We start from the raw sequence: 20,543 nt of genomic DNA, 5'->3' as shown, positions 1-20,543 counted from the left end.
AGATGAAAATCAAAAGGTGGAAAGCTAAGCAATTTAGGAAGGGAAGTTATTTTTTTTTAATAAGACTGTTTCAGAGTCTTTGCTTTTTGTTTATTGTTAACATCTATGTAGTTAAAATGACTAATGTGAATGCTTCAGAGATGTTGTGTTTGTTAAAGGTTCAACTCCATCCTTCTGTTACCAAGCAAGAGCTCACAATAAGCATCCTTGAAAGCTGAGAACCACCACTTCAAGGGAAAGAAGACTTGACGTTCTTGATTATTATAAGGTTTTTAAAAAAATCCTTGCAGGGGTGGGGATGAGAGAAGTGTGCGTGTGTCAGGAGGGAACTTTCATCATAAAAACTAGGAAAAAAGGGTCCAGAACCATTTACAAAATATTTTGCAGTCCATCCTGAAATACTGTCCCATAAAATGTGGCCTAGAATCCTTGTGCTTATATTTCTTGTGCAAACAATCTCTTTTAAAAAGATGCATTAATATTTAAATTTCAAATATTAGAACAACCTGCTGCTTAACTTTTAAGAAGTCTGGTTGTAGTGAAATTCTGATTCAGTGACTGAAAGTTGATCTGGAGTGCCAAAAAGTTGCTGGTAGAGATCCAAAATGACCTGGCAGTTTACAAGACACAGTGATTAAATTTCATTTATCTAACCACTTGAGCTGATACAAATAACTCTGAGGTTGTATCATTTTGCATTTCTTCAAGATTATTTGTAATAAGTAAATTGTCAATTGTTTGTTTTGTTTTGTAAATTTGTTTTGGCCTTTAGTGACTTGTGTTTATGTACCTTTGCCCAATGATCTTCTTACGCAACTAATTTATGACATAAACAGGAATTTAAGGATCATCCCAAAAAGCTGTGCTAAATAGTGTCAAGCAGGAGACCTGGATTCAGCTGGTAACGAGATTCTGCTTCCCAAGTTGACTGAGTGTGTTGGAGCCAGAAGCTCAACTCCCAAGTTGGATGTAGCAGTGTGCCACTGTGTGTGCAGCCTTTTTTGTCTGCGGTGTGGGGAAGCATTCACTAGAATTCGGAGTTTCTTTCTTTAGCCAGAAATACTAAGTCTAGTGACTGGCACTTGCAATTGGGGGGGAACATAATTACTTTTTTCATGGTGTAGGCTGAAGCACCCAAGCAAGGTTGATTTCTGTGGCTAAAAATGTCTTTTACTGAATACCTTTGAGGTAAAAATTGGGACCTCCTATCGTGCAAATCTGCCTACTACATAGTATGACCAGTTTACAGATGGGAAAACTGAGACACAGAGGTTAAGTGGCCTGCCTAAAGCCACAGATGTGTGTTGTCAGAGCTGGGATTAGAACTCAGGTGTTCCTGTGCTCTGGCTATTAGAACATGCCTCTCTTTATATAACAATGTACATTAATACCTCGAACTGAAACTGAATTGTGAGTGGTGGGGAAGGATAATTTAATATGTGTAAAAATAAATAAAACTAGGAAGTGTGCCTGTTGCCACCCATATCATGTTGCTTGTCTGACACATACCTTTCCTGCCCCCACCGTTAGTCTATCTTTGTCTTTTTAGAATATATATATTCTCTTCAGCGCAAAGACTGGATCTTCTACTTGGTGTTTGGAAGCCAATCTTTGGTACCACATTTTGGGCACTACAGCAATCTAAATAATAGCTATTCATAGATTCTAGGACTGGAAGGGACCTCGAGAGGTCATCGAGTCCAGTCCCCTGCCCTCATGGCAGGACCAAATACTGTCTAGACCATCCCTGTTAGACATTTATCTAACCTACTCTTAAATATCTCCAGAGATGGAGATTCCACAACCTCCCTAGGCAATTTATTCCAGTGTTTAACCACCTTGACAGTTAGGAACTTTTTCCTAATGTCCAACCTAAACCTCCCTTGCTGCAGTTTAAGCCCATTGCTTCTTGTTCTATCCTTAGAGGCTAAGGTGAACACGTTTTCTCCCTCCTCCTTATGACACCCTTTTAGATACCTGAAAACTGCTATCATGTCCCCTCTCAGTCTTCTCTTTTCCAAACTAAACAAACCCAATTCTTTCAGCCTTCCTTCATAGGTCATGTTCTCAAGACCTTTAATCATTCTTGTTGCTCTTTTCTGGACCCTCTCCAAGTTCTCCACATCTTTCTTGAAATGCAGTGTCCAGAACTGGACTCCAGTGGAGGCCTAACCAGCGCAGAGTAGAGCGGAAGAATGACTTCTCGTGTCTTGCTCACAACACACCTGTTAATACATCCCAGAATCATGTTTGCTTTTTTTGCAACAGCATCACACTGTTGACTCATATTTAGCTTGTGGTCCACTATAACCCCGAGATCCCTTTCTGCCGTACTCCTTCCTAGACAGTCTCTTCCCATCCTGTATGTGTGAAACTGATTTTTCCTTCCTAAGTGGAGCACTTTGCATTTGTCTTTGTTAAACTTCATCCTGTTTACCTCAGACCATTTCTCCAATTTGTCCAGATCATTTTGAATTATGACCCTGTCCTCCAAAGCAGTTGCAATCCCTCCCAGTTTGGTATCATCTGTAAACTTAATAAGCATACTTTCTATGCCAATATCTAAGTCGTTAATGAAGATATTGAACAGAGCCAGTCCCAAAACAGACCCCCTGCGGAACCCCACTTGTTATGCCTTTCCAGCAGGATTGGGAACCATTAATAACAACTCTCTGAGTACGGTTATCCAGCCAGTTATGCACCCACCTTATAGTAGACCCATCTAAATTGTATTTGCTTAGTTTATCGATAAGAATATCATGCGAGACCGTATCAAATGCCTTACTAAAGTCTAGGTAACCACATCCACAGCTTCTCCCTTATCCACAAGACTCGTTATCCTATCGAAGAAAGCTATCAGATTGGTTTAACACGATTTGTTCTTTACAAATCCATGCTGGCTGTTCCCTACCACCTTACCACCTTCCAAGTGTTTGCAAATGATTTCCTTAATTACTTGCTCCATTATCTTCCCTGGCACAGAAGTTAAACTAACTGGTCTGTAGTTTCCTGGGTTGTTTTTATTTCCCTTTTTATAGATGGGCACTATATTTGCCCTTTTCCAGTCTTCTGGAATCTCTCCCGTCTCCCATGATTTTCCAAAGATAATAGCTAGAGGCTCAGATACCTCCTCTATTAGCTCCTTGAGTATTCTAGGATGCATTTCATCAGGCCCTGGTGACTTGCAGGCATCTAACTTTTCTAAGTGCTTTTTAACTTGTTCTTTTTTTATTTTATCTGCTAAACCTACCCCCTTCCCATTAGCATTCACTATGTTAGGCATTCCTTCAGACTTCTCGGTGAACACCGAAACAAAGAGGTCATTAAGCATCTCTGCCATTTCCAAGTTTCCTGTTACTGTTTCTCCCTCTCCACTGAGCAGTGGGCCTACCCTGTCCTTGGTCTTCCTCTTGCTTCTAATGTATTGATAAAAAGTCTTCTTGTTTCCCTTTATTCCCGTAGCTAGTTTGAGCTCATTTTGTGCCTTTGCCTTTCTAATCTTGCCCCTGCATTCCTGTGTTGTTTGCCTATATTCATCCTTTGTAATCTGTCCTAGTTTCCATTTTTTATATGACTCCTTTTTATTTTTTAGATCATGCAAGATCTCGTGGTTAAGCCAAGGTGGTCTTTTGCCACATTTTCTACCTTTCCTGACCAGCGGAATAGCTTGCTTTTGGGCCCTTAATAGTGTCCCTTTGAAAAACTGCCAACTCTCCTCAGTTGTTTTTCCCCTCGGTCTTGATTTCCATGGGACCTTACCTATCAGCTCTCTGAGCTTACCAAAATCCACCTTCCTGAAATCCATTGTCTCTATTTTGCTGTACTCCCTTCTACCCTTCCTTAGAATTGCAAACTCTATGATTTCATGATCACTTTCACCCAAGCTGCCTTCTACTTTCAAATTCTCAATTAGTTCCTCCCTATTTGTTAAAATCAAGTCTAGATCAGCTTCCCCCCAGTAGCTTTTTCAACCTTCTGAAATAAAAAGTTGTCTGCAATGCAGTCCAAGAATTTGTTGGATAGTCTGTGCCCCGCTGTGTTATTTTCCCAACATATATTTGGATAGTTGAAGCCCCCTATCACCACCAAATCTTGGACTTTGGATGATTTTGTTAGTTGTTTAAAAAAAGCCTCATCCACCTCTTCCACCTGGTTAGGTGGCCTGTAGTAGACTCCTAGCATGACATCACCCTTGTCTTTTTACCCCTTTTAGCCTAACCCAGAGACTCTCAACACTTCCATCTCCTATGTCCATCTCCACCTCAGTCCAAGTGTGTACATTTTTAATATATAAGGCAACATCTCCTCCCTTTTCCCCCTGTCTATTCTTCCTGAGCAAGCTGTACCCATCCACACCAACATTCCAATCATGTGTATTATCCCACCAAGTTTCAGTGATGCCAACAATGTCATAGTTGTATTTATTTATTAGCACTTCCAGTTCTTCCTGCTTATTACCCATACTTCTCGCATTTGTATATAGGCATCTAGGATACTGGTTTGATCTTGCCTCCCAGTTTTGCCCTGACCCTCCTTTCTCTCAGCCATTATAGCCCACGCTCCCTCTTGTTTCCGACCCATCTCCCAGGCCTCCATGTTCCCCACTTACCTGTGGGCTTTGCTCACCTGTCCCCATTGAACCTAGTTTAAAGCCCTCACTAGGTTAGCCAGTCTGTGTCCAAATAGGTTCTTTCCCCCTCCTCGAAAGGTGAACGCCATCTCTGCCTAGCAGTCCTTCCTCAAATAGCATCCCGTGGTCGAGGAAGCCAAAGCCCTCCTGGCGACACCATCTTGGCAGCCAGGCATTCACCTCCATGATGCATCTGTCTCTGCCCGGGCCCCTACCTCCCGAGGGATAATGTATTCTGTGGCAGAAGATGGCTGGTTGTCTAGTAGCCAGTAGTTGCCAAAAGCCAGTTGTTTCCAGCATCTCTGGCATGAAGCCTACAAATTGCGAGCATCTAGCACAGGGGTCGGCAACCTTTCAGAAGTGGTGTGCCAAGTCATAGAATCATACAATATCAGGGTTGGAAGGGACTTTATTCACTCTAATTTAAGGTTTCGCATGCCCGTAATACATTTTAACATTTTTAGAAGGTCTCTTTCTGTAAGTCTATAATATATAACGAAACTATTGTTGTATGTAAAGTAAATAAGGTTTTTAAAATGTTTAAGAAGCTTCATTTAAAATGCAGAGACCTTCAGACCAGTGGCTAGGACCCGAGCAGTGTGAATGCCACTGAAAATCAGCTTGCGTGCCGCCTTTGGCACGCGTGCCATAGGTTGCCTATCCCTGATCTAGCATTTGTTATGCAAGTAGGGAACTGTGACTTCTGCCTTTCTGCCCAACTCCGTTGATTTGGACACACTGGTGAAATGAGGACAGACACATGGACGCATTTTAAGCAGTAGGCTGCAACTTTTATTAACTTAAACACAGGGCAAGGGTACTATCCGTCCATCACCCATACTTTCATACACTAGGCATTTAAGTGGTTTCCATGTCGGGGTTATAAGGCTCCAACTATATAACCCATAATTCAAGGTAGGCACTTCTCACTCTACACACAGGACTCACCTCATTCTGAGTCCTACCACACATCGACATTGTGAGGGGGACAGAGGGTGCAGAAAGGTGGTGAGCTCAGCCTGCAAGGGCCACAAGGTCTGAACTCTTCTTCCCAATACACCCATATCCTGTCTGTCTGTCTTGTCCACCTGCTATGGCTTGTCCGGCATCGAGATATTAGGCTCTCTGAGGTAGATACTGTTTTCTATTGCTTGTCTTTATGGTGCCCTAATCTTTGATTGAGATTTATAGGCATTATCATAATATAAATACAGTAGACCATCAGAGTTATGAACACCAGTGTTATGACTGACCGGTCAACCACACACCTCATTTGGAACCAGACTTACACAACCAGGCAGCAGCAGAGATTAAAAATACATTTTTAAAAAGCAAATACAGTACAGTGCTGTGTTACAAGTAAACTACTCAAAAATAAAGAAAGTTTAAAAAAATTTTTTTTGACAAGGTAAGAAAACTGTTTCTGTGCTTGTTTTCATTTAAATTGAGATGGTTAAAAGCCGCATTTTCTTCTGCATAGTACAATTTCAAAGCTGTATTAAGTCAATGTTCAGTTGTAAACTTTTGAAAGAGCAACCATAACATTTTGTTCAGAGTTCTTTTCGTGCCTTTGCTGCGTCTGTTCTACAAATCATCTGGATAGGAAAAAATTTTGTATTTATTGTTCAGCAATTTATCTGTTATGTCTTTGAGGTGTCTTTCTGTATGCAGGTGTAATTGCCTACTACTTTAAAAGAGCATGTACTTAGTAATTGGTCATCCTTGAAAGATGTAGCCCCTATTAGGTGTGTTCATTATGAAGATTTGAGTTAGAGAATATAAATTTCCTTACCGCTATTTGTAGCGCATCTTCTCTGAGGTTAGTGCTTTTTTATCTTTGTTTTAGAAGCACAAGAGAAAGATGGAGATAGGAAGACAGAGTCATCATCACTACTCTCTGACAATACAAGACCAAGATTCTGGTGTTTTTGTGTTCTTTCATCTTGCTTTTAATTTAACATTTCTGGTTTACACTGACAAGCACTTCTAGGCAGTCTGTGTCTTAACAATAGTTCTTGATAGCTTGTTCTTCCTTACATCCATATGGTAAACTTTCTATTCATTCACTCTGAGACAACATTTTTGTTCAAAGCTGGTTTCCATATATTGTTTTATGGAAAAGCGAATGCCTTGATTTCATATTCTGATGTCTAGCCCATTCTCCATCAGTCCCATGAATATATAAAAGAGTAATATAATCAGCTCTAAAATAAATTATAAATATTTCAAGTTTTCTTTGTTTAGCCATTAGAAAATGTCAGCAGTTAAATGTTTTGACAATTTATTTTTCACAAATTTTGTTTCAGTGTATTGAAATAGTAGTACCATATATTTGAACAGTAAAGTAATGTTTATTAAGGGAATTCTGGTAAAAAGCTTCTATTAGCTTTAGTCGAATGCAGATAAGTAAGAATGCTGGGTCAGACCAATGGTCCATCTAGACCAGAGCAAATCCAGTCCAGAACAGGGAAATTGAGTGATCCATCCCTTGTAGTCCAGTCTTAGCTTTTGTCAGTCAGAAGTTTAGGGACAGCCAGAGCATGGAGTTGCGTCCCTGACCAGCTTGGCTAGTAGCCATTGATGGACCTATCCTCCATGAACTTACCTAATTCTTTTTTGAACCCAGTTATACGTTTGGCCTTTGTAACATCCCGGAGGTTGGATATTTATGGTAGAGTACCTGCGGTCTATCACAAAGGTCTGTTACAGCAGGTCACATAGATTTTACTGTAGCTGAAGTTAAAATAATTATGTAGTCTAAATGAAACAAACATTTGAAGTTCAATACAATACACAAACATGCAATTTTAAATACATAAATTCAAAACTAAGAGGTACATTTAACACAATTTGTTGTCAGTAGCAATATGATTCAACAATAATGTTTGCACTTGTATATTGCCCTCCATTCTTCTAATCACTCCATAGACATTAATTTAGCTTAACCACACACTTGTGAATTAGATGTGTAGAAGTATCCTTCAGAGATAATCCTAGATACATGCATTCATATGGTCATATATGGGAGCCCCTTGCTCATGATGACTCAAAGCAGTAAAGTAAGAGTCCCTTTTAAAAAACAAAACATATAAACAAAAACAAGGAGAACATGGAAGAAAGGGGAGCAGCAGGAGCATCATAACAAAAATAGGAGAGGATGGAAGGGGTGAGCAACCACTTCCTGTGGGGGAAGTGGAACAGAAGAAACTGATAATCCTGTGGCTGTTCTTGCATTGCCTATAAAAGTAAGATATAATACTAGCCATTCCCATTCGGAGGCACAGTGATTTGCTCAGGGACACACACAAGTCTGGCAGAGCCAGGATCAGGACCAGTTCTCCTGATTCTCAGTTATTTGTCTTTGCCAGAAGAAAAGCCTTCCTCATGTAATGGCACATATCCTCCCTTGATTCCTGAGCTATACAGTGTCCTCGATCACCAAAGAATATATCATTAGGACCAATAACTTCACACATGACTCATGCTAAATAAATAGATGATCAAACAATATTAAACCAATATGTTTTGTAAAATAAACAGTTTGCTATCTAAACATTCTGTATAAACATATTAAGACATTTTTTCCTTGAAGTTAAAAGGACTCTGGCCCCATCAAAGTTAGTGGCGAAACATCTCTTGATTCCAGTGAGGCCAAGATTTCACTCAAAGTGGTAACTGAGATATGCTAGATTCAGATTCATGTACATACAAAATATTTTCTGAATCAGAACATTTTTGATATTCCAGACAGCTTTTATCAGATCGAAGTAACGAGCTGAGGTACATTAAACTGCATTGCCAGTCAGCAGTGGAAGAATACAATCTCACTGTAGAATCATAAAAATACTTTAATCTATATTCCTGTAAAAGTGTTCCATGTGCATCTAATACCATGTGCAATTGCTCTCTCATATTTTTTCCTCTTTACATCTAAATCCATGTTTAACTTTTAATTTTCCTTTCAACAGGTAGAGAGAATTGTCGACAAGAGGAAAAACAAGAAGGGAAAAATAGAATATTTGGTGCGATGGAAAGGATATGAGAGTGAAGATGACACCTGGGAACCTGAACAGCACCTTGTAAATTGTGAGGAATATATACATGAATTTAATAGGCGTCACAATGAAAAGCAAAAAGAAAGTACATTAACCAGGACAAACAGGACCTCTCCAAATAATGCCAGAAAACAAATTTCTAGATCTACCAATAGCTCTTTTTCAAAGACGTCACCTAAATCTTTAGTGATTGGCAAAGACCAGGAGTCAAAAAATAATCAATTGTTTACTGCCACCCAGAAGTTCCGGAAAAACAATTCACCATCTCTTTCTGGCAGGAAAAATATGGACCTTGCAAAATCAGGTATTAAAATCCTTGTTCCCAAAAGTCCTATTAAAAGCAGGACAGCAGTTGATGACTTTCAAAATGAAAGCCCTGATAAATTGGACCACATAGAACAGGATCAAGAAGACTCTGTAGCACCAGAAGTGGCAGCAGAAAAACCGGTGGGAGCTTTATTAGGACCTGGTGCAGAGCGTGCTAGGATGGGGAGCCGGCCAAGAATACACCCATTAGTGCCACAGCTACCAGTGCCAGTAACAGCCACAATTGCATCAGCATTAACAATAAATGGAAAAGGTAAGTGTATACGTTTGACATTTTTATGTAGATTAGCCTTTTGGCTGGACTCTTTTTTGTTATTTGTCATATGCAAACAATTACTTGTTCAGCTGACCTGTTTGAGCAGTATATTGATTGATTGAGAGAATAACTGCTGTACTAAACCAAATCTGGAGAATTTCACAGTTGCTTTATTTTAAAATAACTGTGACTGCAGAAGCCTTTGAGGGGTTTGCCAGCTTTTGCTTTCTTCACTGAATTCCACTGGCATTTGTGTTTTAAAAATCAACATAAAATACATCTGTGTTTGACTTGACATCAGTGTACCGTTCCCAAAGATTACATCATTGCTTTAAATTTCTCTAAATAGGTGAGACTCAAATTTGTCATGAATGCTAGGAATATAAATGATGGAAATAGTCACGTAATTTTTAGTAGGGGTTCTTTACAGTGGTTCTCTCTCTTTTGGTTTACATATCTTTTTGCCTAACTGTTGCTTGGATTAAAGCCATCAGAATTATATGGTTTAAATAATAATGTTCTTATGGTTGGTTTCTGTGCAAATTTGAGCCAATTGGGCAGATATATGCAATTTCTTTCTGAACTGAATTCTGTCTTGCATTTTGATTAAATTTAGCAGTATTTGGCTGTATATAATTCACTTTACATTGAAAGTTCATTTAGATTAAAGACTAAATTTACTAATATCTCAATGACCTACTATGAATTTATTCAAGTGGTTTTACAAAACTTGTAACACCATAAAAGGACAAACTGCTTTTTAATAATTGAAACCTGTTTAAAAACTTCATGTTCATCCCTTTAGTTTCCCAAGTCTTTATTCTTTAAAGGGGAAGAATAACTGTAAACATATTTAGACTGTTCTGTACAATTGTAAATAGTCTTGTGAGTGCACTTTTAGGGCTACATTTTCAAAAGTGTAAAATTGCGTCTGCAAACGTGATGCAGAGGCCAAAATCTGCAGGTGTACTATTGAGGTTGAAGGGGTGACAAAAATGTTTTGGAAACTAAGAATTGGGCCTCGCAAACGTAGCAGCTACAGGCACAACAGATGGGCACAAAAGAGATTGTTCTGAGGACTTCACTTCTGCCTGTAGCTCATACACATTGTTGCTCCTATTCAGAGTTTCTGAAAACCCAGGCCCAATAGGAGAGTTTGGAAAGCAGTGGGCAGTGAGGAACTCATTCTAGGAGCTGTGGTGTCAGGTCACAAATTAATCCACTGTGCTTCAGATGAACTAGGGAATCATTTTAATGCACACTTTGGTGGCAGGACTATCTCTTGCTGTGCATGGGCTGAATGTGGAATGTGAACCTCAAAGGACACAAACAGAAGCTGGAGATAAACATAAGAGACTGCAATGTATGAAACTTACTGTCAATAAGTCGCTGATGTAGATGAACTAGAGGTGTGTGCACATGCAATGGTTTTGTGATAACTGATATGGTGAGAAAGTGTTGTATGGATGCCCACTGTGAACTGACAAATGTACTCTCTCTTCAGTGTAGTTGCCTCCTAGCATCCAGAGAAAGAAACAGAGGAAACAAGGAACCTTGTCAGGCAAATCACTGGCCACAAATGACAAAACCATTTCCAAAATCCAGTCCCTCTACACTAGTAGCATTGGCAATATAGGGGACAGTACAGTGCCTCCAGTGAAAGTGGAGAGAGGAGAATTGCATGGAGTCTCACATGAATAGAAATGAAGGATGCTTCAGTCATGTAGAGGATAAGTGGTATTGTGTCAGGTGCTTATACCTGTCTATTTGCTAAGGTGTCACTGTTTCTCTCAACTGCTGTCTTGCATTTCAGAAGATGTAGATACACTGGCCAGGTAGTCAACATACTGTCATGTCAACCAAACATCATCTCAGGAATGTCTTCAAAAGCCCGCCTATTAACACTTAGGATTGTGGCACTGTGTGAATGTTCTGGCTCTCCTTTATTTCTTCACAGGTGCAGATACAATAGGACAAAAAGGAGGGGGGGGGAGGGAATGTAGTCAGGAGGACTACACCATGTGATATTTTCAAAACAAACTTATTATTCGAGCTGGCTGGGAATTTTCCCACAAAGTGTTTTTTGTTGGAAAATGCCAGATCGTTGAAACTGAAACTGTGGGAAATGGTCGATTTTTAACAAATATCTGGTTTCAAAAAGTTTTTGGAAAAAAGTTTCGGATTTGTCAGAGTGGGACGTTTTGACATTTTTCAAAACAAAACATTCAATTTTTTCAGTTCATAACTACTTTTAGTTTTAAAATTTAAGCTAATTATAGTAAAACATTAAATCACTAGGCTGAAGTAAAAATTAAATACTTCCAAATTATGGACACAAAAGGTTTCGATTGACTCATATCAAAATAATTTTCAGATTGTCAGTTCATGAAAATCTTCAAGATTTTGACCTTTTGGGACGGGAAAACCATTTACCCACCCAGCTCTACTTATCTAATGTACATTGAGAGCACACACCTTGAAACAATGCATGTGCAGAGGAAACCCAGGGCCTAGATCATCATTATTATTAATAATTTTATTTATTTGCATTACTGTAGCAGCTAGGATCACTAGTCATGGACCAGGGCCCCATGGTGCTAGGCGCTGTACAAACACAGAACAAAAGATGGTCCCTGCGCCAGAGAGCTTACAGTCTAAGAATATGGCAAGAGACAACAGATGGATACAGACAGATGGGGGAGTGTGAGGAAAGAATGAGACAGTATTGGTCAGCATGATAGGCAGTGGTCTGAGAACATAGCTGTTACCAAGTTTTTTGTAGAAATCATGGACAAAGGAGAAAGGGATGTGAAGGAGGATAATGAGGTACCTTTGTGGGTGTTTATGGGCAGTTCCTCCCAAGCATGAGGGATGGCATGCGAGGAAGCACAATAATGCTTGTTTGAAAATTTAATAAGTGCCCAATGGAGGCTGGCATCGTGGGCCGATCCAAGGCAGGAGTCAACATCTCTGTAGCAAGTGAGAGATTATGGGTATGGTGGGGAAAGTCTGTAAAGGGCCTTGAAAGTGAAGACAAATAGCTCCTGTTTGATGTGCAATAAAGAAGAGAGCTGGTGGAGGAATGCAAAAAGGGGTGATATGATCAAAATGACAAGCTAGCAAAATGATCTTTGCAGCAGCATTCTAAATAGATATGAGTGGGACAAGATTGCATTTGTCAAGTTGTCACCGTGCCTCAGTGGGTCACAACTGAGAATACCAGATTTAGGACAAACTGCTGAGAAATGGGGCAGACCCACCCCAAACTGGTGGTTGTTCTTCCATAAGATATACCAAGCCAGTAACAAAAGTAAACTTCTGTCTCACGACACTGGTTAACTAGAAGTGAGAAATGCAGTCTCTTTAAGTATCCCAGCCTTTGTTTTACCATCCAGACACTAGACTTAATGATGTGTGGTTATTGAAAACCAATTTAATCAAACAGGTTCTTCTAATCTCACAAGATCAGCAAAATAGCCAAGTCAATATAAAACTCAGATCTGACCCAATAATCACGCTGTTACCAATCCTTTAGTATCTAATATCTAAAAGTTCATTTATAAGCAAAAAGGAGGAGGAGAGAGTTAAAATGGTAAAAGGAATCAAATACATACAACCATTGCATAGTTCTTGTATCAGGTTTGAAGCAGTGATGGATTAAACTGCTGGCTTGTAACGTCTCTGGTAACTTCGAAAAGATTTGAAGGTCCTCAGTCCATTGGTTGGAATACTCCTTTTAGTGTAAGTCCATAATCCAGAGATCAGAGCAGGAAAGAGGCAAAATGGAGATGCTTCTAGGGTTTTTTATACCTTCTCCCATGTGGAGGGACTGCTCTCAGTCATGGTTTGTGGAAAATTACAAGCAGAAGATGGAGTCCAGGGTCACATGAGCAAGTGACATGCCCTTGAATGCTTTGATGAGTCATAGGATCAGCTGTTACTCACCCATATTCTGGCTAAGGTGTCCAAAGGAAGACTCACTGCTTCTTCTATGGCCCATTGTGTTAGTTAATGGTCCATTCACGGTGTGCTGGCTAGACAGTATGTAAATTACCTGGTGGGGGTTACCCCAGGAGCAAATACATTTGAAATACTGGTACACAGTCAATATTCATAACTTCAGATACAAAAATGATACATGCATTACCAAGAGGATAATCATATTCAGTAAATCATAACTTTTCCATTGACACCTTACATGATATACCTTGTACAAGATTTGTTGCAGTTGACTAACAGTGGCAATATTAATGATATAACTGGTCATGTTTCAATCATACAGCATCACACAAGTCCAGAGAAAAGAAAGTTGCTGTAATTGATAAGTGAGATGGTGAGAGCCTGGATAAGGTTTTAGCTCTGTGGATGGATAGGAAAGGCTGTGCCTTACAGCGGTTATGCAGAAAGAATCTGCAGGATTTAGACATAGCCTGGATGTGAGGACCTAATGAGAGGTTTGAGTTAAAGATGATGCTTAGGTTAATGGCCTGACTGACAGGCAGGATGGTGGTGGTGTCCACAGTGATCAAGAAAGGAGGTAGGGGTGAAGATTAAGAGCTCCGTTTTAGCCATGTTGTACTCTAGCTAATGGGTAGACATCCACAAGCAGATGTTAAAGGAACAGGCCAAAATTTTATTTTGGTCAGAAGGAAACAGGTCTGGAGTAGAGAGGTCAGCATAGAGGTGGAAGCTGAATTTGTGTTTGTGGATGAGAGAACCCAGAGGTTAAGTGTAAAGTCAGAAGACCGGGGGACCAAGGACAGAACCCTGTGGAACCTCCACAGAAAGCTATCAGGGAGGATGAGGAGGAATCTCTGAAGGACACACTGAAGGTGCAATTAGCGAGGTAGGAGGAGAACCAGGAGAGGACAGAGTAGCAGAAGACAAGATTTAAGAAGAAAAACATGATCAAGTCTGTCAAAGACAGCCAATGGGGTCAAGGAAAAGGAGGATGGGTACTCCTTCTGAGTTTCAGCTAGGAAGAGGTCATTAAAGAGTTTGGTGAGAGCAATTTCAGTGGAGTTGAAGGAGCAAAAGTCAAATTGTAGAGGTTGTAGGATGGAATAGAAAGAAAGGAACTCTTTTTTTTTTTTCCCCTCCCCCCCCCCTCAGAATATAAACATGCTTTAGTCTCTTCCATCTTTTTTTTTTTTTTAAAGGCAACCCACACGTGACCCACTTCCATCTCCCACTACTTTCCCATCTCCCTTTCATCTCTAAGTTCATTGAACATGCTGTCTACAATTGCTGTCTGGAATCCCTCTCCTCCAATTCCATTGAGGAGGTGGGATCCAGTCAAGTAGGAGAAATAGAGTTGTTTAGCCAGGAAAATGGCAGAACTGAAGGAAGAAAGAATGAATTTATAGTGGAGAAAATCAGGCTGGTCACGGGATTTCTGCCAGAGATGCTCTGCAAAGACAGAGCAGGAGCAGAGGAGGAGATGTTGAGGGTTTCCTAGGGCTGGGGATTGGCAAGGAGGACTTTGTTGTGGGAAAGGGGCAAAAGGGTGAAGGAGAGTGAATCATGGGAGAGAATCAACATAAGAACGGCCATACTGGGTCAGACCAAAGTCCATCTAGCCTAGTATCCTGTCTTCTGACAGTGGCCAATGACATGTGCCCCAGTGGAAATCAACAGAACAGGTAATCATCAAGTGATCCATTCCTTGTCGCCTATTCCCAGCTTCTGGCAAACAGAGGCTAGAGACACCATTCTTGAGTGGTAACAGCTAATTTAGACCCTTCATTTTATATGTATAATTGGGATTATGTTTTACTATGTGCATTACTTTGCATTTATCAACATTGAATTTCATCTGTCATTTTGTTGCCTAGTCACCCAGTTTTCTGAGATCCTTTTGTAGCTCTTCGCAGTCTGCTTAGGACTTAACTATCTTGAGTAGTTTTATATCACCTCCAAATTTTGCCACCTCATTGTTTACCCCTTTTTCCAGATCCGTTATGAATACGTTGAATAGAACTGGTCCCAGTACAGACCCCTGGGGGACATATTTACCTCTATCCAGTCCGAGAACTGACCATTTATTTCTATCCTTTGTTTCCTATCTTTTAACCAGTTACCAATCCATGAGAGGACCTTTCCTCTTACTCCATGAAAGCTTACTTTGCTTAAGAGCCTTTGGTGAGGGACCTTGTCAAAGGCTTTCTGAAAATCTAAGTACACTGGATCCCCCTTGTCCACATGCTTGTTGACCTCCCTCAAACAATTCTAGTAGATTGGTGAGGCGTGATTTCTCTTTACAAAAACCATGTTGACTCTTTCCCAACAAATTATGTTCATCTATATGTCTGACAATTTTGTTCTTTACTATAGTTTCAACCAGTTTGCCGGGTACTGAAGTCAGGCTTACCAGCCTGTAATTGCCAGGATCACCTCTGAAGCCCTTTTAAAAAATTGGCGTCACATTAGCTATCCTCCAGTCATTTGGTATAGAAGCTGATTTAAATGATACGTTACAAACTACCATTAGTAGTTCTGCAATTTCACATTTGAGTTCCTTCAGAACTCTTGGGTGAAATACCATCTGGTCCTGGTGACTTTTATTACTGTTTAGTTTATCAGTTTGTTCCAAAACCTCCTCTAATGACACCTCAATCTGGGACAGTTCTTCAGATTTGTCACCTAAAAAGAATGGCTCAGGTTTGGAAATTTCCCTCACATCCTCAGCCATGAAGATCAATGCAAAGAATTCATTTAGCTTCTCTGCAATGGCCTTATTGTCCTTGAGTGCTCCTTTAGCATCTCGATCGTCCAGTGGCCCCACTGGTTGTTTACCAGGCTTCCTGCTTCTGATGTATTTACTTTTTTTTTTTTTTTTCGCTATTACTTTTTGAGTCTTTGGTTAACTGTTCTTCAAATTCTTTTTTGGCCTTCCTAATTATACTTTTACACTTCATTTGCCAGAGTTTATTCTCCTTTCTATTTTTAATCTTTTCTATCAATGATAGAAAGGGAAGAGAGGGCTCAGAGCAATCAAAGTCATCAACACTGATGTACCGGAAGTCAGAGAGAGGCTGAGATATCTGGGCAAATGTCCCAGCTGTCGCTAACGAAATTGATAAACAATAGAAATTGTGTTCATCCCATGGCATCCCAGTGAGTTTTGTTTATAATATGAACATGTTCACTGATTGTATGTAATGAAAAGAGGCTATTAAGGAGAGTACAAACAGTCTGAAAAGCCTCCTAAAACTCCTTAAATCTGTGATAACCATATCAGAGAGAAATGTCTGGGATGGTGGCCTGTTAGTCTATGAGAGGGAGAATCTGCCCGAGGGTCTCATGGACAAACTGCTTCTTCATTGTCTATTGGGGAAAGGAGGCAGGTGTAATGTTTGGCTGTGTGCCTTCATGATTCCCTCACAGAGTAGAGAGGAAAACGGTACTAAATGATAAAACATATTTATTCAACTCCCACTAGACTTCTGTTTCCTTGCAGCCTTCAGACATGCTGCCTTGGTCTGCTCTCTGCTGTTCCCTAGATGCATCCAACTTGCCTGTTGTGTAATTGGCATTTGTCCACACATGTGATTGCACAATTCCTGTCAATTTCTTTGTTTCTTATGGCCCATATTAACATTTGGAGTATTTCCAAATGGCAACCATATTCACTAGGAAATAAGGTTTTAATGAATGCTGAAATAATTTGGGGATGCAAAAAGAAGTAGCACTTGTGAGGACCTGTTGTCAAAAGTATAATTTAGAGTATATGTGTGTGGCTATATTGCAGCTAGGAGTGAGTCTCCCAGCCCAGGTAGACAGACTTGTGCTAGTGGGGCTTGAGCTAACATAGCAATGTGGATTTTGCAGCTCAGGCTCTCAAGACCACCAGACCCCCCTCGGCTTGATAGCCTAAGCTCCAGCCCGAAGCACAAGGTCACTGGTACTCTTAGAGAACTAGCTTGAGCCCCACTCGCTCCCAGTTGCAGTGTAAACATACATTAATTAGGTTGCAGTTTTCAGTACAGAAAGCAATTTTAGCCTTAATTCTTTTCCACTCATTTAACACTAAGATAAAGAAAATTCTACCAACCCCAGGCCTTGAAGGTGACTCACCACAATTACTGATACAGACAGGCAGCCAGCCTACACTTCTACTGCAAGACACCCTTCCGTATAGTTAGAAAAGTGGGATCCAGAATCATCTTAAACAGTACCAAACCAAAACATTCAAGGGCATAGCTCAAGTGTCAGTTATGGCATACAATAGAACAGGTTGGTTATCAGTGCATATTCCAACTGGTTGTCTGCTACACACAGCTGGATGTGCTGAGCCTAAAGCATGCAGGAATTATACATGGAGTTCACTGCTTCTCACCCTTCCATAAATAAGTGTGTACAGAATATAAAAGCAACATTTTAACACTATGCACCTCTGTTATTGCAAGTGATTGTCTTCCCCATAAAGAAGACTGAGCATTTTTAAAACAGTGTCTGACTCAAATAATTTTAAGTCTGTGGTGTATTCAATATCACTTGTCCCTGAAGTGTCTCACTGTCCTATTTCCACAGTGAGTGAAAAAGACAAGGCTTATGGGGGTTTTGTTGTGATTATTAATGTTAGGTTGTAGCAACGCATTAATAAGAAGTGGGAAAGTGGTAGTACGAGGTGTTTAGCAGGATTCACAACCTTTAAGGCTGACAGGGACTGGCTTCCACCAGTTAAGCACCTACCACCTGGTGCAGATCAGTCCTGGCCTATGTGACACTGCCATAATTGACTCCTCACTGGAGTTGGCTCATCCAGAGACACGATGATCAAGTGGGACTACGTCACTGGCTCCAATACCTGTGACTGTGGCAGAGAGCTTCAAAATATGAATCATCTCCTGTGATGCCTGCTGCTTGAGCATGAATGCTCTTCCAGTGACCTGGCACAGTGCAATACTCAGACAATCATAGGTGCACGGATGTGGCGGGAAACAGTATGAGGACAGGATAAGAAGGTTAGCTTTAATAACATTCAGACACAGCTGTATTGTGAAGAAACTTGGGAGTCAAAATACTGCATATTAATTTGGGCATTATTCACACTAAAACACAACATGTAATGAAAAATTTATTACTAGGAAAATACTAGGCAGCAGAAAATATTGGCTTAGCAACTCTGAAATATCCCATGTAATATACGGTCTAATGCAAAAACTACTGTTTTGCCACCATTCCACTGACCCTAGTAGTTTGAAATTATTTTTTTATTTAATTGCAAAGCAAAAAAAAATCATCATCCAAAAATCAAACCTATAAACCTATCTAGAACATAAGTCAGTTATTTTACACTAAGCAGAAAAAACAGCTGCAGACAACAGTTCATAATGTGACTATCACAGAATCAAATAGAGCAGCATCAGTTTCCCTTTTTCCAGATTGTTATAAATCTGGGAGATATAAAGAGACTTTTGAGTTAAAAATTATATATATAAAAATCTCTTGTCTTTACAGTGTCTCAGTTTAGTAGGAAATAAGACAGCCATGATAAAGTGCACAGACATAAAATTACCATGAAGAAAAGTAACTTTTCTCCAAGCTTGAGGAACCTTGGCTACATCAGCAAATAAGTGTATTCTTTGCTCTTTATAAGGAATTACTTTTTTTCCCCTATACACAATTCATCAATCTCTGCCAAATCAATAGATGTGTCATAAGAAACAATAATAATAGAAAGTAAAGTCAGGGAAGTAGTTTTCAGTGTTACCTAGGCCCAATAATATTCAGAGGCTTCTTATGCAGATCAGATGACCAACCTTACCTAGTCTTGCAAGGAGACAGAGATTTTTCAGATAGGTGGTGATGTGCTACAGATTGGCAACACATTATAACGATTTTCCAGTATGTTCCAGACTATAATTTCAAGATCCTCTCAGACTAAACACCCCTTTAAATGTCCATACAAGACTATGCAATTGTCTTCAGCTATTTTGTTTTGCCATATTTTCCAAAGTTATTTTCAACCTGATTACACCCTTCTTTGAAAATGCTTAGCTGGTACAAATTTTATTTGCACCTGTTACTACAGACATTAGTGCCTTAGTAGCACAATGCCTAGGAAAATGGAATCCTTATTTCTCTCAATGTGTGCAAAATGTGCTGGATTTTTTAAGTTTGATATTTAGGTAACAGCTCCAGACATCTTACAATAATTAAATTTGACATTTTGAGTTGTTATTATTTCAGTGTGATTCTATTTGTAGTAACACAAGTAATAGAAAACCGCCACTACCTTAAATGCTTTAAATGACTTGCTAAAAAAACCTATATTTTGGTTTTCAAATTTAAATATTAGATGCAATATGTTTGAAAATTTGGTAAATTTGGACTAGAAATAGATATCGTGGTGACATTTTATGTAAGTAATTCAGGCAAAATAGGCAATTATAGATGGTATAGTATATAAGATAAGGGAGTCCTTGTTCACCTTTCTCTTTCTTAGAAATGATCGTGTAAAATTGAAGCAACATACTTACTTCAAAAATACAAATCGATCCAAATCTTTTATTTTTTTTAATATTAATATACTTAACTGATGGGTCCAAAGCAAAATCCCAGATCTGAACATTCCTTCACTTTTATGATTCATGACTATATCTACTATGCACTAGGGTCCTGATCAAAAGACCTTTGAAGTCAATGGAAAGACTCCATTGCTTTGGAACAGACCCTAGATGTGTTTTTTGTGGATATTATTTCATTCTTTAAACAGACAAACAATGTGTTCTGTACCCAGTAATCTCTAGAACCTTTTATTTTATTTCAGGTTCCATTGATGAGAATTCATATAACAATAAAAATAATTTCAATTTTTAATAAATTATATTGTCCGCTTATTTCATATCCACATAAACTGTATACAGTAAGCAGGTATGTACAGATGTACAGTAGATACATATATTTTCACTAAGAACTGTTCACAAATACAGTATTTTCTTCATGCTTTTCATATCTTGCCTCCATTATGAGGAGAGTCTGTCAGCACTACTAGTGTTTTCATATTAAATTGTTGAATAGTTCCTCATTTCTGTTCCCTGCTCTGCCACCAGTTTGTCATATAATCTAAGACATGTCATTTAATTTAACTGTACCTCCATTTACCCAATTATAATAAGATTAAACTTCTTCCCCACCTGTTTGGTGTGTTGTGAGTCTGAATGATATGTAAATCATTTTGAGATACTTGGATGAAAATCACTACTCAGTCTAAAGTGTTTATTGTATTATATTTGGCTAATGAATTTATTCATTCAAGCGTGTGATTATA

At 39.4% G+C, this 20,543-nt stretch overlaps 1 protein-coding gene across 1 annotated transcript in view; it reads left to right on the top strand.

Moving 5' to 3' along the window:
* Positions 1-20,543, top strand: part of CDYL (chromodomain Y like) — a 177,321-nt gene that overhangs the window by 70,067 nt on the left and 86,711 nt on the right. Inside the window, exon 2 of the mRNA XM_065399416.1 lies at positions 8,599-9,265. Within this exon, the coding sequence (XP_065255488.1) occupies positions 8,599-9,265 (667 nt within the window). The remainder of the gene's footprint in view (positions 1-8,598; positions 9,266-20,543) is intronic.

This window comes from Emys orbicularis, chromosome 2 (genome assembly GCF_028017835.1).
Source record: "Emys orbicularis isolate rEmyOrb1 chromosome 2, rEmyOrb1.hap1, whole genome shotgun sequence".
In the NCBI taxonomy this organism is placed as follows: domain Eukaryota; kingdom Metazoa; phylum Chordata; order Testudines; family Emydidae; genus Emys; species Emys orbicularis.
Note: the sequence above shows the minus strand (reverse complement) of the source record. Positions and strands in the feature narration are given on the sequence as shown.